Source organism: Leucoraja erinacea, chromosome 18, assembly GCF_028641065.1.
Source record: "Leucoraja erinacea ecotype New England chromosome 18, Leri_hhj_1, whole genome shotgun sequence".
Classification (NCBI taxonomy): Eukaryota; Metazoa; Chordata; class Chondrichthyes; order Rajiformes; family Rajidae; genus Leucoraja; species Leucoraja erinaceus.
In genome coordinates, this window is record NC_073394.1 from 12,402,581 (window position 1) to 12,426,897 (window position 24,317).

The window sequence follows — 24,317 nt, forward strand, 5'->3', positions numbered from 1 at the left end:
CCTTCTGCGCTCCAAAGAATAAAGACCTAACTTATTCAACCTTTCTCTGTAACTTAGTTGCTGAAACCCAGACAACATCCCTGGCAATGTGTTCCAGGCACTCACGAACGCTCTGTGTGTGTGTGTATGAAAAACCTGCCCTGCACGTCTCCTTTGAAGTTTGCACCACTTGCCTTAAAGCTATGTCCTCTAGTCCTTGACATTTCCACCCTGAGGAAAAAGATCCTAACTCTCTATGTCTTTGTCTGAAGAAGGGTCTTGATCCAAAATGGTGCCCATTCTTTCTCACCAGAGTTGCTGCCTGACCTGCTGAGTTACTCCAGCATTTTGTGTCTTATCTTCTATGCCATTCATAATTTTATATACTGACATCAAGTCTCCCTTCAACCTTCCAATGAGGGTCCCAGCTGCAGTTCAAACGGCTCGCAGTTCGTTTAGCGGGACTACCATCCATCATCTCCAAGCTTCCGGCAGCTGTGAGTAACGCCTTGACTACTGGCTGCCGAGGGGTGGAAAATGTGATTCACATCTCTGTGGTTTCCTTCCAATAATAACAGCAGCATTCTGCAGGCCGGAAAGCCACAGGAATGATGAAACCGAGCCATCCCTAGACCAGTAATGTGAGAGAGGCTTCTCTACAATCCCCCACCAACTAAGTAGCACAGCATGGAAACAGGCCCATCATCCCACCCCCTCCACGCCATCTATGTTGGCATATTGGACATCCCATTAGCCTGCATTTGACACGTCACATTGCCTTCCATAATGTTTGGGGCAAAGACCCATCATTTATTTATTTGCCTCTGTACTCCACAGTTTTGAGATTTGTAATGGAAAAAAATCTTGTGGTTAAAGTGCACATTGTCTGATTTTATTAAAGGTTATTTTTCTACATTTTGGTTTCACCATGTAGAAATTACAGCTGTATTTATACATAGCCCCCCCCCCCCCCCCCATTTCAAGGCACCATAACATTTGGGACACATGGCTTCACAGGCGTTTGTAATTGCTCAGGTTTGTTTAATTGCCTCCTTCATGCAGGTGTAAGAGACCTCTCACCACCTAGTCTTTCTTCCAGTCTTTCCATCACCTTTGGAATCTTTAATTGTTGTTTATCTACATGAGGCCCAAAGTTGTGCCAATGAAAGTCAAATTATGAGACTGAGAAACAAGAATAAAACTGTTCGAGACATCAGTCAAACCTTAGGCTTACCAAAATCAACTGTTTAGAACATCATTAAGAAGAAAGAGAGCACTGGTGAGCTTACTAATCGCAAAGGGACTGGCAGTCCAATGAAGACCTCCACAGCTGATGACAGAAGAATTCTCTCTAGAATAAAGAAAAATCCCCAAACACCTGTCCGACAGATCAGAAACACTCTTCAGGAGTCAGGTGTGGATTTGTCAATGACCACTGTCCGCAGAAGACTTCATGAACAGAAATACAGAGGCTATGGGAATGGATGTGCCGGCTAGATGCAAACCACTGGTTAGCTGCAAAAATAGGATGGCCAGGTTATAGTTTGCCAGGAAGTACTTAAAAGAGCAACCACAGTTCTGGGAAAAGGTCTTGTAGACAGATGAGATGAAGATGAACTTGTATCAGAGTGATGGCAAGAGCAAAGTATGGAGGAGAGAAGGACATGCCCAAGATCCAAAGCATACCATCTCATCTGTGAAACAGTGGTGGGGGTGTTATGGCCTGGGCATGTATGGCTGCTGAAGGTACTGGCTCTTCACTGATGATACAACTACTGATGGTACTAGCATATTGAATTCTGAAGAGTATCTGCTCAAGTTCAAACAAATGCCTCAAAACATTGTCCGACAGTTCATTCTATAGCAAGACAATGATCCCAAACATACTGCTAAAGCAACAAAGGTGTTTTTCCAAGCTAAAAAATTGACAATTTTTAAGTGGCCAAGTCAATCACCCGATCTGAACCCAATTGAACATGCCTTTTGTATGCTGAAGAGAAAACTGAAGGGGACTAGCCCCCAAAACGTGCATAAGCTAAAGATGGCTGCAATACAGGCCTGGCAGAGCATCACCAGAGAAGACACCCAGCAAGTGGTGATGTCTATGAATCATAGACTTCAAGCAGTCATTGCATGCAAAGGATATGCAACAAAATACTAAACATGACTACTTTCATTTATTTGACATTGCTGTGTCCCAATCATTATGGTGCCCTGAAATGGGAGGGGGACTATGTATAAACACTGCTGTAATTTCTACATGGTGAAACCAAAATGTATAAAAATGGTCTTTATTAAAATCTGACAATGTGCACTTTAACCACATGTGATTTTTTTTCTATTACATATCTCAAATTGTGCAGTAAAGAGGGAAATAAATAAATGATGGGTCTTTGTCTCAAACATCATGGTGCTTTTGATAATGGGGAGGGCAGTGCACGTTATGGACCAGGCTCAGTTCACCTCTCAAACTGACCTGGGCATTGGCCCCAGTAGGCTTTTACATGAAAACCTCTGTACACGTTATACACTTGTGGTCCCACCCATGCTGTGCTTGCCGCTGTGTGGGTGATTCCTTTTTACATCATGTGCAGGGATCTAGGTAGATCTGGAGCCATTTGGATCTGTCCCCAGTTTAGTTTGGAGATACAGTGTGGACACAATCCCTTTAGCCCACCGTGTCCGAGTCGACCCCTGCACACTAACACTATCCTACACACTGGGGACAATTTACAATTTTTACGGAAGCCAATTAACCTACAAACCTGCATGTCTTTGGAGTGTGGGAAGAAACTGGAGCACCCGGAGAAAACACGCTGTTACAGGAGGAACGTTAAAACTCCGCACAGTCAGCACCCATAGTCAGGATTGAACTCGGGTCTCTGGCACCACTGTTCCGCCCTTGGTGCCAGCATTGATGGATCTCTCTGTCCCTCTGCAGGAATGTATCGTGGATGAGGACTGCAGGGATGACCAGTTCTGTGAGACCAACCCGCTGGAGCCCAAGTGCCTTCCGCGCAGAGGAAGTGAACAGGTTGGTGGGATCGGCTGCTGCCCAGGGAGAGGGATGGAACAACTAACATTCAAGGGAACGTTAAACAGGACAAAATAAGAAATGAAATATTCAGACAGTGGGATCAGTTCCAGCCTATGATGGGTGGAACAGCCTTAACACGTGGTGCGGTTCCATGTAATCTTCCGTAAACCACTACAGCACATGAAGAGGCCCTTCGGCCCGCCTCATTCATGCCAACAACAAAGTCCATCCAGGCTAGTCCCATATCCCTCTACTCCTTTCCTCTCTACACACCCACCAAAATGCCGTTTAAATACTACAGCAGGTTTGGCCTCCGCCACCTCCTCGGGCAGCTTGTTCCTTCTGTGGAAAACGTACCCCTCAGATCTCCTTTAAGTTTCTCTCTTCCTACCTTAAACATGTGCCCTCAATTTCATGAATTCTCTGCCCTGGGGAAAAGGCTATTGATCCCTCGTAATATTATTATACCTTTATGAACCTGACCAGGTTCAAGAACAGCTTCTTCCCACATTAGGCCCTTGAGCTCTGCACAACACTAACCTTAACAAATATGATCTTCTACGGACTGTGCGTTCAGTTGCACAACAGACTTTAGTGTTACACTATTATGTGGTGTACCAGCTCCTGTGTATGTATATTGTGTAAATAGTGTACCAGCACCTCCTTTAATCTGGACAAAATTACGAGTGTACTTGAAATCCCCCTCGGTAGTTCCGCCCCCCACCCACAACAAAATGCAGTGTCATGACTGAGTGAGGCGGCAGATCTTGACCTCATTGGGACAACCTGCGGGTTGAATTTGAACCCTGCAGCCGGGGCTCTGGAACTCCAACCTGGCCGGAGCCGGCACATCCATTCCCACAGCCGACTTCTGCCACCAAAACTCCTATCATCGCCACCTGCAGCCGGGGCTCTGGAAATCCGACCCAGCAGATCCGTTCCCATAACCGACATCCGAGGCAAATTTGCGGGCTTGTATCTCAACTCCCTAGCAGCCAAGACAGAGCATTCCTGTACTGTTCGACTCCTCTCGGAGGCCGTGACCTCTGTAAGAATTTCATTGGTACATTGGACTATTAAACACTTGAATATTGAATATTCAGCACAAGTAAACCATTGATCTAGTCCCAAGCATCTCCAGTTCACCTGCCTCGTCTCAGCCTCCAGTATGTTTCTTCCCTTCATCATAGAAACATAGAAAATAGGTGCAGGAAGTCATTCGGCCCTTCGAGCCAGCACCGCCATTCATTGCGATCATGGCTGATCGTCCCCAATCAATAACCCATGCCTGCCTTCTCCCCATAGCCCTTGATTCCACTAGCCCCTAGAGCTCAATCTATAGAAGTTCATCTTGTTTTCTCTTGGGATTCTGGAACCCGGCCACCATCTTCCCAACAATTCAATGTTTGAACTGTTTAATTTGTCATGGTTTTTAAATAAGAGATTTTGCCTGTGGGTTAACATTTGGTTTTGAATTTTCCCAGAATTGTACCCGTGACGGCCAGTGTACCCGGGGCCACCTGTGCATCTGGGGAGAGTGTCGAGCGAACGCAGTGAGGGGGCAACTGGGCTCCATCTGTGAGCAACAACCACAGTGTGGTCCACACCTGTGCTGTGCCTTCCACATCGGTGAGTTCCCCACACGCAGACGGGACTCGGCTAACTCCATCGTCCACAGACATGACCCCGCAATGGACCACACGTCTATCGCATGCCAAGTTTGTCGTTCAAAAAAGGCAAAACTTCAATAATCTGCTCCCTGACCATTCCGAAATCCCATTGGTGTCGCTCATTCCTGTCATCCAGTCCCTGAATCCTGTGCTGCTTTTAAACTCCTCAAGGCCCCCGTTTCTCACACTCCCTTTAAACCTCTCAGACCCCATTTCCCAAACTCTCTCTAAACTCCTTGGGGCCCTATTTCCCGTATTCACTTCAAACTCGCCGGGATCCCCTTTAAAAGCACTGGGGCCCCATTCACCCGATTCCTTTTAAACTTTGTGGGATCCTGTTCCCTGCCATCCTTTTAAACCCGCCAGGTTTGCTGAAGTGTTTGTTACTGTGTGATATTTCAAAAGGTGAATTAGAGGTGCATTGGAGTGTTCATAAGAAGCCACCTGATAGACTGGACGATCAGCTAGTCCTCTGTGCACCAGATGCACAAAGTCTTGCTGCAGTGGGAATGTGTGGCTATCGGCACAGAACATGAATTGGCTTGATGTCACCTCGGAGGGCTATGGGTGGAAGTGGCCAGGGGGGCGGGGGGCGGGGGGGGGGGACGAGAAGAGGGGGAAATAACAGGAAAACATGGGATGGGAGGAAGTGGGGGGGGGGGGGGGGGGGGGGGGGCATTTGAGCCTATTCTGCAGGTGAAAAGGAGACAAGGGTATCAGATTTAACTGAAACAAATATTTTAGATGTGAATACATTTTAATTTGATGACTGTTTTCATCTCAAAAAGACAAACTCTCATGAGCTTCAGGCCCTGTTATAATTACAGGAACAAGGAAACTCATAATAAACGACTCATGTTGAATGGTTTATTGCCCAAGTGGCATTCCTGGACAGTCAGAAGCACTAATTTAGATCTCTTCATTGATAATGATAATTCATAGTCATTAAGTTGGAAAGGGTACAGAAGAGACTCACCGGGATGCTGCCTTGACTTGCCGGCTTGAGATATAGGGACAGGTTGGATAGGCTGAGACTTCCCGCTTTTGCGCGTAGGAGGCTTTATTAAGGTGTACAAGACCTAAAGTGAACGCTCAGTCTATTTTCCCCCAGGGTAGAGGATTCTACAACTGGAGGGTAGAGGCTGAAGATGAGAGGGGAGAGATTTAAGAAGGACCTTTGGGGCAATCTTTTCAATGAGTGGGTAGTCTGTATCTGGAATGAGGTGCCAGAGGAAACTACAGAAATGGATACGATTGCCACTTATAAAGGACATTTGGACAGATGTTGATAGGAAGGGTTTAGGGCTGTAGGTCAAATGCAGGTAAATAAGGCTGGCCCAGTGTGCCAACTTGGTTTATTTAGTTACTTTAGAGATACGGCATGGAAACAGGCCCTTCGGCCCACCGAGTCCGTGTTTATCCCGTACACTAGCACTGTCCTACAATTTTACCAAAGCCAATTACCCTACAAGTCTGTACGTCTTTTAGAGTGTGGGAGGAAACCAGAGCACCTGAAGAAAACCCAGGCAGTCACAGGAAGAACGTACAAACTCCCTACAGACAGCATCCACAGTCAGGATCGAACCTGGGTCTCTGGCACAGTAAGGGAGCAACGTTACTGCTGTGCCACCGTGTTGCCCTCATGGTTGGCATGGACAAGGCTGAAGAGAATGTTTTAGTGCTGTGCAGCTCTATGACAATGAATATTATTTATTAATTAAAACATCACTAATTATGGTCACCTGGTGCGCAAGTGCTAACTTTGATTGTCTGACGCTGCATTGCCGGCAGGGTCTCACACTGTATTGGTTTTTGCTCAGACCTCTTGTTTCCTGTCTGCACCCCACTGGCTGAGAGAGAGCGGCCATGTCACGACCCTGCCCACCAGCTATTGGACCTCGTCACCTGGGAGATGGATCCGGACGGGGCGTTTGACCGCTGCCCCTGTGCCAGAGGACTGCTGTGTCTTCCAGCAGGGTAGGAAGCTTTGCTTGTTGGCCAGGTCAGCACTGTGGCACAGCGGGTAGAGCTGCTGCCTCACAGTGCTGGACACCCAGGTTTGATCCTGTCCACTGGTGCTGTCTGTGGGGAGTTTGTACATTGTCCAGTGTCCCTGGGTGCTCCGATTTCCTCCCGGGTCCCTAAGATGTGTAGGTGGGTGAGTGGTAGAATCTGGGGGCGGGAAAGTGGAGACAATAAAATGGGTGGCTATAGGTCAACACAGACTTGGTGGGTCCAGGACAAGGGGTCACAGTTTAAGGATAAGGGGGAAATCTTTTAGGACCCAGATGAGGAAAACATTCTTCACACACAGAGTGGTGAATCTCTGGAATTCTCTGCCACAGAAGGTAGTTGAGGCCAGTTCATTGGCTATATTTAAGAGGAAGTTAGATGTGGCCCTTGTGGCAAAAGGGATCAGGGGGTATGGAGAGAAGGCAGGTACAGGATACCGAGTTGGATGATCAGCCATGATCATATTGAATGGCGGTGCAGGCTCGAAGGGCCGAATGGCCTACTCCTGCACCTATTTTTTATGTTTCTATCCCTGAGACTGTGCGCAGAGAAGAAGAACCCATCAACGGGTCACAGCTTCTGACTTAGTGACCCCTGGCTTCAAAACACACTGAAACCCTGACCCAGTGCCAACTCAAGGCATGGCATTAACCTGGGGGCAGCTGCACTGCACTATATCCCTCAATGTGGTCCAACACATCATCTCTGGCCAGCGACATTTTAGATAGATTCAGCATGGAAACAGGCCCTTCAGCCCACCGGGTGCATGCTAGCCACTATCCGCCTATTTATGCTATTTCTACCATCATCATTCCCCCCCATCATCAACACCCCCAGATTGCATCACTCACTCACAATACACAGCAGCCAATTACCCCACTGGCACATCTTTAGGATGGAGTCATGGAGTTGTGCAGCACAGAAACAGGCCCATCAGTCTGAAGAAGGGTCTCGACCCAAAAAGTCACCCATTCCTTCTCTCCAGAGATGCTGCCTGTCCCGCAAAGTTACTACAGCATTGTGTCTACCTTTGATTTAAACCAGCATCTACAGTTCTTTCCTACACACAGAAACAGGCCCTTCAGCCCAACTTGTCCAACCAAGATGGCATTCTGGGATAGACAACATGCTGGAGTAACTCAGTGGGTCTAGCAGCATCTGTGGAGAAAATGGATGGGTGACACTTCAGATCAGGATCCTTCAGACTCAATCACTTTCAAGCATTCTAGGCTAGTCCCATTTGCCTTCATTTGACCCATTTCCCTCAAAACCATATTGTTCCAAATTAAACATTGTAGCTGTGTCCACATCTACAACTTCCTCTGGCATCTCCTTCAGAATACAACTACCTTCTGAATGTAAAAGTTGCCCGAGGTCCCTCTTGAATCTCTCCCCTCACCTTGCTTGCGGGTGTAAGGGCTGAGCAGCAGTGATGTGCTTTATTTTTGTGAAGGCAGTCCGTGGATAAATGTGAAGTTATCCACTTTGGTGGGAAAAACAGGAAGGCATATTATTATCTGAATGGTGTCAAGTTGGGAAAAGGGGAAGTACACAGAGATCGGGGGGGGGTGGTTCCTTGTTCATCATTCACTGAAAGTAAGCATGCAGGTACGGCAGGCAGCCAAGAAAGCTAGTGGCATGTTGGCCCTCATAACAAGAGGAATTGAGTATAGGAGCAAATAGGTTCTTCTGCAGTTATACAGGGCCTTAGTGAGACCATACCTGGAGTATTGTGTGCAGTTTTGGTCACCAAATTTGAGGAAGGACGTTCTTGCTATTGAGGGAGTGCAGCGTAGGTTCACTAGGTTAATTAGGGATGGCGGGACTGTCAATATGTTGATAGAATGGAGCGGCTGGGCTTGTATACTCTGGAATTTAGAAGTATGTGAGGGGGTTTTATTGAAACATAAGATTATTAAGGGATTGGACACACTAGAGGAAGGAAACATGTTCTAGATGTTGGGGGAGTCCAGAACCAGGGGCCACAGATGAAGAATAAGGGGCAGGCCATTTAGAACAGAGATGAGGAAACACATTTTTACCCAGAGAGATGTGAATCTGTGGAATTCTCTGCCAATTTTCTAGATGCTTTCAAGAGAGTTAGATAAAGCTCTTAAAGATAGCGCAGTCAGGCGATATGGTGAGAAGGCAGGAACGGGGTACTGATTGTGGATAATCAGCCATCACAGTAAATGGCAGTGCTGGCTCGAAGGGCCGAATGGCCTACTCCTGCACCTATTGTCTATTGTATTACACGGTAATTGCTGAAATCTTTTCCTACCCCTCATTCTCAGGGACACCTTGATGTCCGTGTGCAAGGACCGCAAGCAAGCAGCGGTCACTAAAGATCTCCCCGACAAGACGGAAATGGAAGACCTCCGTCTCTCAGCATGGGAGGACCCCAATGACAGAGAACATCACCACACGGCGGCAGATAAAGACGAGGAAGCCGAGCTCAGGACTGCAGTGAGTGCCATGTTGGGTTCTATCAGGGAACGCCACGAGTGGGAGAATCCAGAAGGAAGTGAAGAATATGGAGTTGAACAGGTGACAGAGCTAGCGGAGGTGAGGGAAACAGGAGCTGATAGTCACAGCTAAACTTGCCCTTCCGTCCAAACTGGGTCTTTGAACCCTTGCTGCACAGTAGAGAAAGCAAGAAGCACATAGAGGCTGTGTTCCACAGAGAAACTGTTACTTTAGCAATCGCTTGAAAAACATGTAGATTCCTTGGTATTTTTAGGAACATCTTTAGTCGGTTAGTGCTCTGGTAACAGCCACTAAATTCAGCACCAGTTCAAATTCTTTGACATAAGATTGGGTCGCTGGTGATGGATTTGGAGCATCAAAAGCAGGCTGTTTGATTCTTGCTGCAGTCCAGTGAGACATAGGGAGCAATATGCTGCTTCATCTGCACTAACCACACAGTCTACTTCAATGGGCTCCAAGTATGTGCTTAGCCCACTGGCAGCAGCCTGTTGCTTTTTCTAAAACATATTTTGTGTAACATATCTGTTATCAATAAAAAGAACATCATCCGGAGGTCGCAGTGAGACCTTGCGTCATTCATACTTCTGCAAACTATACAGCCCAGAATGGGGTGCTCAGCCCATTATCTCAGTTGCTGCTTAGTAACTTCTCAGGGACACCAGAAGCAGCCATTTGTCCCGTTATTTTTCTCTACTCCCAGGAGAGCAATGCCACGAGTGCCCGGCAGCGCATCTTTGGGATGTGGAGCACCTGGTCTTGGAGAAAACAAGGGGAAACATCAGGATAAGATCAAAGGAGGGCCAAGGCAACAACACTGCCACCTATTCCTCTATTCTATGTGTTTTTCCACCTTTAGTCCACTCCTTAGGGTGACACAGTGGTAAAGCTGCAGACTTACAGCACCAGAGACCCAGGTTTGATCCTGACTACGGGTTCTCTTTGCACGTTGACTACGTGGGTTTTCTCCGGGTGCTCCAGTTTCCTCCCACAGTCCAAAGAAGTACAGGCTGTAGGTTAATTGGCTTTGGTAAAGATTGTAAATTGTCCCTTGTGTAGGATAGTACTAGTGTGCGGGTCGATCGCTGGTTGCCGCGGACTCGGTGGGCCGAAGGGCCTGTCTCGGTGAAAGTCTAAATTCCTGCTATTTCTCCCACAGCCAATCTCCCCAGGAGTTGCTCTTCCTGAATTACAGAGAGAGAGCTCAGCTAGTGATCCAAGATGGTCTACGCAAAGGTGAGAGAGGGAAAGTTTAAAGGAGATTTACAAGGAGTTTGTTTTACAATGGTGGGTGCCCAGAGCAAGCTGCCAGAGAGGCAGTGCAAGCAGATAAGATAGCAACATTTACAAGGCATTTAGACAATCATGCACAGAATGGAGTGGTTTGACCATGGGAAGGGAGATGTGCAGTTGAAGATAGCATGGACATGATGGGCCAAAGGGTCTATCCCCATGCTGTACTGTTCTGTGCACAACATATGCAGAATTTTAATGTCTCACAGCACACTAAACTAAAGCTAGTGTTAACCTTTATCCATCCCCTTACAAAAAGAGGCCAATACTAAACTTGCTTTCTCACTGTGGGCGATAAAATGGCAATCAAATCCTTCAAAGTCTGCTGCTGCCTTGCCTGATTTGAACAAGTCCGTACATCACTGGAACATGCTATAAAGCACAGTAACAGTCACACCTGCGGTGTACTGTGGTGCCAGGCATCATTGTGGTTCTGGGTGTTTAGCACTAGGAGTGAATGTCCTGTTGTACCCAGTGCAATCTATCCCCAAGGGGCGCCTTCCAACTACTCCAGTACCCAACCATTGTCGGGGCTGAACTCAATGTTACTCCAGTCACTGTCATTCCTGGCCCCTGCACATTCAATGCACACATTTTCCAGTTTGAACATTAAACATTAGAGTTCTCCAGAACTAATCTGCTCTCACTCAGTCTGAAATGTAAACCAAATCCACATTCATTATGAGTAAAAAAAACTGCTGGGGAATTCAGTAGTTTAGGCAGCATCTGTGGAGGGAAATGGACAGATGATATTTCAGGTCAGGACCCTTCTGTCTGAAGTTTGCAGCTTGGTTCAGTAGTTTCCAGCATCTGCAGTTTATTGTGTCTCCAGACACTTGTTGTTTGATTCTGGGTTTGAATGGAGCCAATGGTCTAAAAACCACTCAGACAAAATACACCATGACCATAGACAACTTCCCAGCACTACAAAATACTGGACACAGGATCAGATGAGAAAATATAAGCTTCAATGAACAGCGCAGCCTTTCTGGTCTCTCACCTGCAAATCTCCTCCACTCCAAAGTACTGACAATTATCCCCACAGTACAGACCCAGAATCAGACACCATTATGGTGCTGAATTAAGGCACAAACAATTCTAACCCACTAAAATGTTTCATTTGTCAAGTGGAACCATGATGCTGGTCTTCTGCGTCAGGGTATTGAGTATAGGAGTTGGGACAAAACACAAAGTCCTGGAGGAACTCAGTTGGTCAGGCAGCATTTGTGCAGCGAATGGCCAGACAATGTTTCAAGCCAGTATCCTTCTTCAGACTGGTTGGAGTAGGAGGAAGAAAACTGGAAAAGAGTTGGGGGCAGGACAAAATCCAGTAGGGGAATACAGGTGAGGGAGTTCGGACTTTAATATTACAGCCGTACTATATATTGGACATGTCACAATCGGAGTACAGTTCTGTACCTGCTCTCGGTAGGATGTTATTAAACTGGAGGGGGGCAACAAAAAAAAGATTGATGTTAGTGGGTCTGGAGGTTGGATGTGTTGAGTTATTTATCCCTGGAGCATAGGAGGCAGAGGGGGGACGTTATGGAGATTTATAAAATCATAAGGGGCATAGAAAAGATGAATAACAGGTCTTTTCCCCACAGTCGCAGTCTAAATCCAGAGGCCATATGTTTAAGCTGAGAGGCTAGTTTTATTCCACACAAGAGTGGTTGGTATGTGGAACGAGCTGGCAGAGGAAGTGGTGGAAGAGAGTACAATTACATTTTAAACTTCGGCAACTTTGTAGGCATAGACGAGTTGGGCCGAAGGGCCTGTTTCAATGCGGTGTCCCTCTATGACTCGATAACCTCACAACGTGGAAGTTTACACATAAAATATAGACTTGAATAGACGACCGTGGCTTTTCACAACAGGCAATACCAGCTATTAATATCACCATACAGCTTGATTCTATGGCCATAAAATGCAAACTTGAGAATGAAAATAGAATGAATAAATGTTTTATTGGCATGTTACTCATTTATGAACAGCATCGGGTATGAAAAAATATTCACCAAAATGCATTTTTGATGATCCATTTGCCTCATTAAAAACTGGGAACTCCTGCGAAGTTCAAAGGAAAACAGTGGTGGAGGGTTTGCATGGGTGGAGGTTCCACTTCCCTGAACAGTGTTTGACCCGATTCCAACCTTTCAACATGAGTATTGTTTCAACTGCTTCCTTTTCTTTGAGCTGATTGAAATAAATTCACACTTAAAGAGAACGAACTTCCCTATTCTGTCAAGTGAATTAAATACAGCATAAAATGATAATCAATCTACATTTCCTCGTGGAGTAAGATTCACAAACCAATGAAACCATTTGACGCTGGGTCACAAAAGGTTCAGCATACATAATTGAAACCCAAGGTGGATTTAGGAGACGATTAAAACCAAGGTAATTAACAAAGGCAGAAAAGTCATCAGTGTCCAAATATCAACCAAACAGACAAGAAAAAAAACCCGAAAAAACACAGTAGTGAGCAGCCCTGTAGGAGTGCACCACAGGCGGGGTGTAGCATGGTGTGTGTACCTGAGGCAAACAGGGTGGGACATCTCCACCCTGACCGTATCCGCCAAGCTGCAACTCAACATCGGCCAGCCGGATCCTTAAAACCAAAACCGGGGACCAATGAAATAAGTTACAATCACGTCTCTGACAGCACACAAGGGCACAGGTTCTTAAAAACCACAAGCACGGAACTCCAAGCCAAGCAAAAGTCGCGGAGAACACTCATTCATTTGGTTCCGAACCATGCTCTTGCCTCCAGTTCTAATGACACTCCCTCCCTATCCCATATATAGTACGTCTTATTTTATAATTCATCAATGAGAAACGTGCTCAGACGTGAATAAAATAAATGACAAATTCTTCGGACTGCACAGCTTTTATTCAGCTACAAAATCCCTTTTGCGAAGGGGGTCTAGCTTTTCCAGCGAGTGTGTGCATAGCCCAGGTTATATTCAATCTCTTCCTTGTGGTTTGCACACCCTTTTGAAGTTTACAGCCCAGTAGACTACAGTGCACAACATGATTCAGCGCCAGTCTTCCCCATTGGGCTTGTGATTGGTGGGCATTGTGCCATTCAGTGCTGGTGTCATTAGGTAGACCTAATAAAGAAGGGGGCAGCCACAGAAGTTCTACGCAGCAGTGGTGATTCGGTTCCGTTTGATCAGCAGGACTGAGCTGGGCCAAGCCAGGCAGGGTGTCAGTCCTGGCTGGAGTCTTTACTGGGGCCGCTGTCCAAATAGATCTTCAGTGCTTTCTCCTTGCGGGGAGAGTAGTTGACCCGGTGGCCCAACTTCTGCAGGCGGCTGCTCTCTTTCTTCAGTAGCCCGCTGCGTTGCTCTTCCGTCAGGTCCATCAGCTGCTCCGTCTTGTCCCTGGGGAGGGACAGGGGATAGTCAGAGGTGTGGAGAGCACGCTTTGAAACACAACAGGGAAAAGTTGGGACTCGTTTATGTTGACCAAGATGACTTCTCTTTAATTAAAACTACCTCTTTTAATTAAGCAGTTGAACGCATGGTCTTACAAACCAGTGTCAAACACTGCTCTTGTTACCAGTTACTTTTGTTCCCACTTACTCTCAAAATCTGCATTGTCACACCTGAAATACTCTCCAGTCTGAGCTCTGCAGTATGAAATGATCACCAGGCAGATAAGGTTCAAGGGCTTCCTTGAAGGATTGCAATGTAGTGGGGATCTCCACCTTTCAGCCACCCCCTGCTCTGCCTGTGGAAGAGTCTGCAGTCTCCACACTGGCCTCATCTCCCAACCCACAGAACCAGACCGGATGAAAGTCACCCTCGATCCCGAGACACTGCCTGAGAAGAAGAAACTAGCGTGACAGCAAATGCAGATACAAACTGCTGTTGTGTAATAACCTTGCAAACTGAAATACATTTTTATTAATACTTTGTACATAGTTTTTACAGTGATTTGTTCCCATGTGCTCACTCTATAAACTAAAAAACCTTTCAACTTGGCATCAGCGAAATCAGGATGTGAAACTGGGTGGCACATCAACATTGGGGTTCGGTCCAGATCACCAACACTGCCTGGAGGGGTGGTGGAGAGAGTTACACTCACCACAGTTTAGTCGTATCAAGTGAGCTTGAGAAAACATAGAAATCTATTGGACGAAGTCAGGCTCTTACAGAGAGGTGCCTGCTGTCCAGCACCGACAGTGTTCATTGTATATTGTGGGCAAGAGGTGTTGAGAGGATAGATGTAACAGTGTGGGGTGCTGCATCATCCTGCACCACTCACTGAACCCAGGTACCTGTAGAAGATGACTGCTCCGTCGTCACAGATGTAAAGTGGCCAGACATTCAGGGTCGTCACTTTGGGATTCCAGTCCAAATCCTGGTGAACCTCCAGCACTGAAATGTCACAGGGAAATGTTCCCCTGCCCTGCGCAACACAGGATAGAGCACCATTAATAATTATCAACAATGCCTGCTAATTAATTTAATTAAACACATCGGCTTCACAACAGCTCACTGCCTATTCATGAGAGAAGCCTGCTGTGGATGAATCTGCAGCAGAGGGAGTTGGAGTAGATAATTCCTACAGGTAATTTAGCATTTACCATGGTTGTGCACCTCTTCACAGTTCCTTGTGCAATACAACGGTGACATCATATTCCACAATTACCAAAAAACAAAAATCAAACAATTTCTTTAGTCTTAATTTAGTTTAGAGAACCAGTGCAGAAGCAGGCCCTTCGGCCCACCGAGTCCATGCTGACCAGCGATCCCTGAACACTAACACCATCCTACACACACTAGGGGCAATTTACAATTTTACCAAACCAATTAGCCTACAAACCTGTACATCTTTGGAGCGTGGGAGGAAACCAGAGCACCCGGAGAAAACCCAAGCGGGTCACAGGGAGAAGATACAAGCTGTGTGTAGACAGCACCTGTGGTCAGGATTGAAGCAGGGTCTCTGGCGCTGTGAGGCAGCAATTCTACCGCTGCACCACCGTGCCAAGTCAAGCATGTTTAATTGTCATATGTGCCAGCAAATAAAACAATGAAATTCTTAATTGCAGCAGCTTAACAAGCCCACAAACGCAATAACACAGATAAATGTATAATATTCGATAGTACAATAAATGAGTCAACTTAACACTGGGCAACTATAATATTGCAAAATCAAAGTCCGTAGAAGATCACAGTTTCTGCCTTGGTTAATGTTTGATTTAATATAAAAGCATTAACAGAGATAACCTGAAACGCTGTGTATTTTCAGCATGCTTTTAATTAGGTTTTCCAGCACTTTTGATATGTTTTAAAGAACACTCACCTTGGCAAATTCTATATTTTCCATGGGAATCTCACTTATTGCGTGTAACTGTGGGAGACAGAACAATTGGATCATCATCCAAGCAGAACCGGGCACATTACATCAGAACCACACCATGCACGAGACTACTCTGCTTTAACCACCTACCTTGATTATTCTGCAGTGAGCCCCTCAGAGTCACAGTCATAGAGCTACACAGCATGAGAAAAGGCCCTTCGGCCCACCTTGTCCATGTATCTTGGGCATATCCCATTTACCTGCATCTAAACAGCCAATAGGTGAATTGCTCCGGTGATGAGAGGGAATGTGTTGCAAACGAAAGGAAAATAAGGAAGCAGTGAAAGTGATTTATGGCATTGCTCTGTAGGAAGCTGGCATACACCCAACGGGTTGAATGACCACCTTCTATGCCATATTACATTTATGCCATGTCTCATTTATGCCTATAGGCAATAGACAATTTCCCTCAAGTCCTCTAGTTATTCTTCCCAGTGCCAATCCAATTCTCTTCTGAAAGTGATTACTTTTTCCCATCACCCCAATAGGCAGTGGGTTGTAAGATCCAACAGTGATCATTTTAAGCTCCAGCTTCATCTGTAAATTAATATCCAAATCCAAAAAATAGTGAGCCAAGCGAGTTGTCAATTGTGTGAATCTGAGATGACCAGTGTGAAGTAGCATAGACTGACCAAGTTGATGCTGAACACTCATGGGTCACAACATCAAGCCTAGCTTAAAGTCCTGTCTACACATTACGTAGAGTCATACAGCACGGAAACAAACCCGCTGGACACAAACGTCCATGCTGACCAAAATGCCCTGTTTTAAGCTAGTCCCATTTGGCTCATAACCCTCTAAACCTGTCCCATCCATGTACCTGTCCTTTTAATTGTCGATCATGTTCATCATTTATAGGAGCAGAATTAGGCCATTTGACCCAACAAGTCTACTTTGCCATTCAGTCATGGCTGGTCTATCTTTCCCTCTCAACCCAATTCTCCTACCTTCTCCCCTTAATCCATTGTTATAGTATCTGCCTCAACCACTTTCGCTGGCAGGTCATTCCATATACTCACTACCCCTCTGTGAAAAAATTGTCCCAGATTCCTGCTAAATCTTTCCCCTCACACCTTAAAACGATGGCCTCTGCTTCTTGAGTTCCCTACTCTTGGTTGTTAGAACAACAGAGTGGTCCACCCAATCGCAGGGGCTGCGCAGTGAAAGATTTACCAGAATGCAGCGTCAGATGGATGTAAAAGCAAGTGACCGACCTTCTCCTTCAGCTCCTCAACACTGCTGCTTTCCAGGACAACCTCTTGGAAAGGGTCGAGCTTCATCTGCGACGGCTTCCATCGTCTGGTCAGTACTGCCAGCTGGGACAGGGATTTCATCTTCTCAGCTTCTGCGAGGAAGACCGACAGAGTTAGAACAAATAGTGAAGTGGCAATTATTTCCTGCGGTGTAGAAACCGCTCAGTGGTGCTGCATTTGTGGTCACTCACTGGTGAAGTGAGGGCAAGCTTCCCTTCAGTTTACTGATCCACCCCATTCTCACCTGTGTTACTGGCTTACTGTCGCCTCTGTCCTACAGCCGCTGCCTATAGGACGGTAAGAGAAGGCCACGTGATTCTTCCGGGAAACTGGCCTTTCGGCCCAACACATCCCTGCTGACCAAAATGCCCCACCTAGGCTAGTCCCATTTGTTCCTCTTCCTCTAAACCTTTCCTATCCATGTGCGTGTGCAAATATGTTTTAAACATTATTGTACCTGCCTAAATTACTACTTCTGGCAGCTCATTCCATATACCCACCACCGTCTGTGTAAAAAGTTTCCTTTCGGGTTCCTACTTTACACATCTCTATGAGATCACCCCTCAGCCTCCTGCACAAGGGATCTTCGCTGCACTCGTTCCAGCTTAATGGCATGTTTTCTGTAGCGATGTAGAGTTATTCCACTCTATACCAAGTATAAGGCAAACATAATACCAAAGGGCCATTGAACATACTTGATTCTACAAATACTTTGGCAGAAATACTTGGTTCTACACATACTTTAGCAGAGAGTCAATGGCCCACAGAATTACTGCCCAAGTTTCCTACCCTGCGTTGTCATGTTTCTCCACACAGACCTTCATGCCCCTCACGTGTCAAATTAAAATCCTTAGTCTCACAACTCCCCGGCCTGAAACTCTTCCCAACAACTCTCCAATGCTGCAGCTTCTTGTACACGGCTCCCTGTATGGAGGACCAGCCTTCAGCTGCCTCAGAGCTCAAACCTGGAATCTCCTTCCCCAAGCAAGCTCACCATTAAGTGCTTCAAGGAAAACTTCCCAGTTGCTGGAGATGTTGATGTCGTTCTCATAGACGTGATAGTCCAGAAAGATTGTTCCAGGATTCTTCCAGGTTTTCTTCCTCAGTCTAAACCTGTCAAACATATGATGAGAGACGGTCAGCCAGTGTACTCAGGGATGATGCAGGACCGTAATAAGTCCACTTAATAATTAATTGTAATTGATCAGATTAATTACATTGTGCTGCAATCTCTTCAGGTCTACACTCTCTATTCATCCAACGACTCCTGAACTAGACTTACTAGCACTGGGATACAGTCCTTTTCAGACAATGACATGACCACGTTGCAATCGTTCATTGGGGCACGATTGTGGCTCTGGTTCACATGAAGTACGTGATGTCTTGTGTTGGCAGATTATGTTCAGGTCCGCTGGCATAGTTTCCAGATTGCACTCCTTGTGCAGTGTTGAGGTCACCCCTCAGCCTCCTACATGCCAAAGGAAAAATTCCCAGCCTATCCAACCTCTTCCTATAACTCAAACCCACGCCCAGGTAACATCCTGGTGAACCTCTTTTGCATCTTTCCCAAATTAATGACATTCCTCCTCGAGATGGGCAACCAGAACTTCACACAGTATTCCAAATGTTGTCTCGCCAATGACGGTCTTGTCATGTCACTCATTGCAAAATTCTAAGCCGGGGGGGTATATGGATGTAAATCTGGCAGATTAGCAAAAGAATTACAGACGGGAGAAAACAAAATGGACCAGATGACAATGTACTAAATGGTTTAGAAATTGGCACTCTGCTTTAATGTGTTTCATGCCAACCATACCTGTCTATGCTGAGATCCAGCCCACATTGCTCTCTCAGCTGGGGCAGCAGCTCCTCCTTTGACTGACGCACTGTCATGCCTTTAGCAAACACAGCATCGAGGAGAAATTTACAAGGCTGCAATACAAGAGCAGAGTACAGTATAGGCACAACAATCTTTTACACAAGTATGATTCTGGTGTTAAGTTCAATAACGACCAAAGAACATTCAAACATGCATTTCCAGACTAAACTTTAGGTTATCAAGAAATATTTACAAAGCAACTGGGACCATCAGGCTCTTGAATAGAATACAACATTAATCTCAGGAACAGTGATCTCTATGGAATGCATCTTTGCTTGCATTACAAATTTCAGTTTTGCCTTGTTATGGTGTTTACCTAGTATTACGGTTATTTATTTATTGTGTAGGAAGGAACTGCAGATGCTGATTTACACCGAAGATAGATACAAAATGTTGGAGTAATTCAGCGGGACAGGCAGCATCTCTGGATAGAAGGAATGGGTGACATTTCAGGTCGAGACCCTTCTTCAATTGAACATTGTTTATTTATCTGTTCAATTGTGTCACTGAGCTGCTTAAGCTGCAGCAAGTAAGAATTTAATTGTTCTGTTGCCAGTACATATGACAATGAAACACCCTTGATTCTTGACATCATGGAGGTACATACATCCAAGTACTGTCCCAATGTCCAGAGGAATCAGATCTTTGAAGTGTATTTGTTCAAGCAGAAAGGAGTGCAAGTATGTGCTGCCCATCCCATGTTGTCCAGAGGCGTTACTTCACAAAGTAGAATGCAAGGTAAATATAGCCAAAGATCCCCTTTGCATTAGTGAACCCAAGGCTTTTATAGAAAAAATGCAACTATCTAAATGCTGTTTATCATTCCACAATATGCTTGGTTTACTCGGGGATTCAAACTTGCTGCTCATTCAAGACCAAAATTATTGAGTAGCTGTCGTGGAGCGGCATCATTCACTTGCATACGGGTTCCCTTGCCTGCGTACAGAGTGTTCAGTGATTTAGCCGTGGCGAGGCTGGGGTAGTTTGCCCCCTTTGTTACTCTCGCTCTTCCACTCCCCGCCCGACTGCATGCCAACAACCAACGCCCATCATTGCCTGGTGAGGTAGATGGAGCTCTCAAGGACAGCCATGATCCGCAAGGTTTCAAGTGCAGTCACAAGTTGCATCATGAACAGACAATATTTGACAGCACTCGCCAGTGACACTGGATTGTGATTTAACCAGGGACAGTGCGGCTCCCAAATGTAATTGAAAAATAAACTTGTGAAAAACTCTCCCACTCCTTCCAGGGAAAATACTTTATGTATTTGCACAGAAATTTACCTTGACTCAATTTTTACTACCCCAGAGGGAATTGTAAAATGAACCGGCCAAGGTTGCATTCACAAGCTTCTGACACACAGATGTAATAGGTCCCACAAGTTAAATTTCACTGCATTTCAAAACATAGTTTATGAGGTGCTTATAAGACCACCAAGTACAGCCAAAAGTACCAAGACATAATCCAGAAATCACAACCTTTTCAAATTTTATATGGTCAATTAAGATCGCAGCAGAAGTAATTAAATCTGCTTCAGCATATGTACAGAAAGTTAATCCAGCCAAATTTAATTAGTGTTAGTTAGGTTCAGTGCCAAGTTGCCCCCCCCCCCCTCCCCGTTCTGTGGCAACATCAGAGACTTGAGCATAAAATTGGATTCTGGTAATTCAGGGGTTTGCTCAGGCTTGTGACCGAGGTTAGAGTCAGGAGAAGGAGCAGGCCTTACCTCTGGATCATTCACCAGGAGTTGGAAGACTTTAACACGATATTCTCCTTTCCGTAGAGCTCGTCCAAGTCGAATGGTTATCTGTAGGTTTGTTTGAAACAAAAAAATGGATTTTACGCCATAATTTAAAATTAGACGCTACCAATGTCTGCATTCCGCAAAGTGCTGGAGGAACTCGACAGGTTAAACTGCATCTGTGAGGGGAATGGACAGATGATATTTTTGGGTTGGAACCTTCATCAGGGTGATGATGTTGAGTTCCTCTAGTATTATGCTTTGCTCAAGATTCCCGCATCAGCACTTTCTTGCATCTCCAACGTCAGCATTAATAGGCTGACAAAAATTGTAAGCCCATGGGGTTCTGGAATCCAAAGTCTGAATGAATGTGCCTTTAATTAAGTCATATGCAAGGGAAGAATTAAATGGCCTTCAGAAAGCTGTGCTGTGTCACCTTAGTTAACATATGAGGAAGGCGCTCCTGCTCCCACACCAACATTGCATCAGGACAGTGTGCGACTTAGAGGGGAACCTGCAGGCAGTGAGCCTCCATGCATCAGCTGCCTTTGACCTTCCTGTGGTACAGGTTGAGAATTTGGAAAGTGCAGTTGGAATAGGCCACATCCAATGCACATTACAATCACAGTGCAGTGTGATGGAACATTATGGGAGGGGGCTTGGTTTTCTATTAGCAGCTGCTTTAGCCTGGCTGATATTCAGCAGGTTCAGCTCTACCATAGCCCCACTCATCCCGGCAAGGGGAAAGGCAAGGCCTGACCTATTTAAGACCGAGGCAATTGTTTTTTTTACTTGGATCTTTGGAATGCTCTTCCTCAAAAGGCAGTGGAAGAAAAGAATATCCAGCTTCCATCTGGTTCTTATAGCTAGTCCTGTCTGGAAGGTTTTAGTTATCAGGAAAGACTGGATAGCCGGAATAGAGCGCAAGAGACCAAGGGGGTGGTGACCTTAGACAGATGTATAAGATCATGAGGAGCATGGATAAGGTATAGCCACAGTTTTTACCTCAGGGCAGGGGAGTATAAAAGTAGAGGGCGTAGGTTTAAGACTTTAGCGGGGACATGAAGGGAAATTATTCATACAGTTTCAAGGTGGGTAAATGCAACAAGTTGCCAGAAAAATAGCAAAGACGAGAGCAATTACAACATATAAAAAATACATTTATACAGGCTGTAACCTGGGGATGACTCAGATCATTCCCATGTTACAACTGAGTTCCGTTCCTGAGAACTGTTTGTAACCTGAACAGTTTACAGGTCAGATACGTGGCCGTGAACAGAGTTCCCATGTGCAGAAGATGCCTGCAGTTCCCACGGCAGCCAGCAAATTCATCCCAGCCGTCTCCCAAACACCACTCCTATGTATGGGCTGTACTTCTGTCGGGGGTGCACACGCTGTTAATGGACAGAAATAGTCTATAGGGATATATAGTCTAAATGCAGGTGAATGGAACAAACTCAAGTAGTCAACTTGGTCATGGACATGTTGGGATGAAGGCCCCTCTTCCCTGCTGTGTAACTAACTCTGTGAATGACAGGGAAATTTCAAGAGGCTTTAGCACCCTGTTACCACGTCCATTTCATCTATTTTTATGGTCTGGGTTATTCGAATGAGCACAGACAAAAAGCTGGGAATCGAAATGGTTTGGAAATAATGGCCGGTGCTGCAAATGTTTATAAAGCTGGGAACTTAAACTTTAAGAGCTCCATTTTCAATGCAAGGTCAGCAACCTACTGTAAGCATTAATTATCTCTCCACAAATGTTGCCGAGTAGTTGTTCTTCTCTCCCTCAGCACACAGCATTCACTGCTTCTAAACAAGATGGATGCAACACTAGAGGACAAGGCATTCAAGAGTCTTGGAAGGATCTCGAAGTCTGAAGAAGGGTCACGACCCGAAACGTTGCCTATTTCCTTTGCTCCATAGATGCTGCCTCACCCGCTGAGTTTCTCCAGTATTTGCGTCTCCCTGAGAGTCTTGGAACATCGCTTTGTGAAGACTTAATTTGTCAAATATAAAACAGCTAAATGCAACTCAAAAAATCTTGACTCCACAGAAACCAAAATTAAATCAATTTCTCACCTTGTTGTCATCAGAGAATGACGAAAGTGTTTCATTTAATCGGACACTTTCAAACTCCTGGCTATTAGCATAGACTCGGAATATCTTAAACTGGGATGATGGAACTCCAATGTACGGTTCTAACTGTTGCTTGAATGCAGCCAGCGTGATACGCTTGTCAACAAGCACCAACAAATCTGCAAGAAGAAAATCAGTATAAAAAACATGACATCCAAACAGTAATTCTATTGACACTCATTTGATTGAAACCTCTGCGTTCATGTGCACATTACTGAGCGTTTGCGTTTCTGTACAAGCGACAAGAAGTGCCGGAGCAGAACAGGATGTTAGCTGCTCACTGCCATCGTCCGTCATCATGAAGGATTTTAAAGTCTGTTGTACTGCTCTATCTACTGATTTTGCTAAGTCGTGTCAACACTGAGACAAATGTTAAATTGGAAAATACTGATTAAAGGAACTGATCGGCTCAGATTTGGTGATCAGGGTTGGGCAGAATGCATCCCTCACCCTTCAACATGAAAATGCTTTGGTCTGCACCGTGCCGATTATGGTGCAGGGGTGACAGGCATCTGGTTCTGTGAAGATCTCCATCCAGAGCTTTTTTTACAGACAAAATGGTGAACTGTACACATATCATTCCTTGCTGCTGGTGTCTATGGCGGATCATCGTCCGACAAAGCTGCTTAACTTGTTCAAGAACCTGACCACCTAAATTAATATAAATTCTTTAAAAACGTTAGAAATATTTTTGTAATAGTATACAAATTCTAAAATCTAGTTTATAACTTTTTAGAGATGCAGCCATGTGTGTACCATCACAAAAAAGCATTGTCCAGACCAATGGACTATCACAAAATGTTGGAGTAACTCAGCGGGTCAGGCAGCATCTCTGGAGAGAAGGAGTGGGTGACATTTCGGGTCAAAACCCTTCTTCAGACTGATCAGTCTGAAGAAGGGTCTCGCCCCGAAACGTCACCATTCCTTATCTCCAGAGATGCTGCCTGTCCTGCTGAATTACTCCAGCATTTTGTGTCTATCTTCGATTGAAACCAGCATCTGCAGTTCCTTCCTACACCATCTTCTTGATGAAGGAGAATTAATGCTGGTGCAAAGTTTGGATGAAATATATCAGTTAGAATAGTTCAAAGCAGGTACAGAGAGAGAGAGAGAAAATGGAGAATTAAAAAAAATATTCAAATTACTAGCTGCAATGTAGATACTGCAGAAGTTCACCAGTTCCTTTTCTGGGTCAGAGAACATCAGAGACATTGCAATTATAACATTAGTAACATTGAGCCATTAACGACATCCTTAGACCATCCCTCAATGCTGCCCTTAAGTAGCTGTTTTAACTTTCTATGACAAGTTGAATGGAGGATTAATGAATGCTTAAACTTCATGAGATTCACTCAAAGTTGAGGCCATAGCCTCTTGGTTGATAATTCTTGCTATTGACAGAGTGCAGCGTAGGTTTACAAGGTTAATTCCCGGGATGGCAGGACTGTCATATGCTGA

General features: G+C 45.3%; 2 protein-coding genes across 7 annotated transcripts in view; one reads left to right on the forward strand and one right to left on the reverse strand.

Annotated features, from left to right (window-relative positions):
• Positions 1–24,317, forward strand: part of dkk3b (dickkopf WNT signaling pathway inhibitor 3b) — a 28,203-nt gene that overhangs the window by 2,721 nt on the left and 1,165 nt on the right. The window contains exons 3-7 of one of the 3 annotated variants that reach the window (XM_055649339.1): positions 2,921–3,013; positions 4,501–4,645; positions 6,507–6,663; positions 8,994–9,165; positions 10,343–10,419. In XM_055649339.1, the coding sequence (XP_055505314.1) occupies positions 2,921–3,013; positions 4,501–4,645; positions 6,507–6,663; positions 8,994–9,165; positions 10,343–10,419 (644 nt within the window). Of the gene's footprint in view, positions 1–2,920; positions 3,014–4,500; positions 4,646–6,506; positions 6,664–8,993; positions 9,739–10,342; positions 10,420–24,317 lie in introns of those variants that run through there. The other 2 variants (XM_055649341.1, XM_055649340.1) reach the window with 2 other exon arrangements.
• usp47 (ubiquitin specific peptidase 47) overlaps positions 12,425–24,317 on the reverse strand; it is a 100,753-nt gene continuing 88,860 nt past the window's right edge. For all 4 annotated transcript variants that reach the window (XM_055649338.1, XM_055649336.1, XM_055649335.1 and 1 more), the window contains 8 exons: positions 22,803–22,978; positions 20,706–20,786; positions 18,916–19,031; positions 18,094–18,212; positions 17,061–17,191; positions 15,790–15,837; positions 14,762–14,892; positions 12,425–13,862 (listed from right to left, as the gene is read on the reverse strand). In XM_055649338.1, the coding sequence (XP_055505313.1) occupies positions 13,688–13,862; positions 14,762–14,892; positions 15,790–15,837; positions 17,061–17,191; positions 18,094–18,212; positions 18,916–19,031; positions 20,706–20,786; positions 22,803–22,978 (977 nt within the window). In that variant the 3' untranslated portion in view covers positions 12,425–13,687. The remainder of the gene's footprint in view (positions 13,863–14,761; positions 14,893–15,789; positions 15,838–17,060; positions 17,192–18,093; positions 18,213–18,915; positions 19,032–20,705; positions 20,787–22,802; positions 22,979–24,317) is intronic.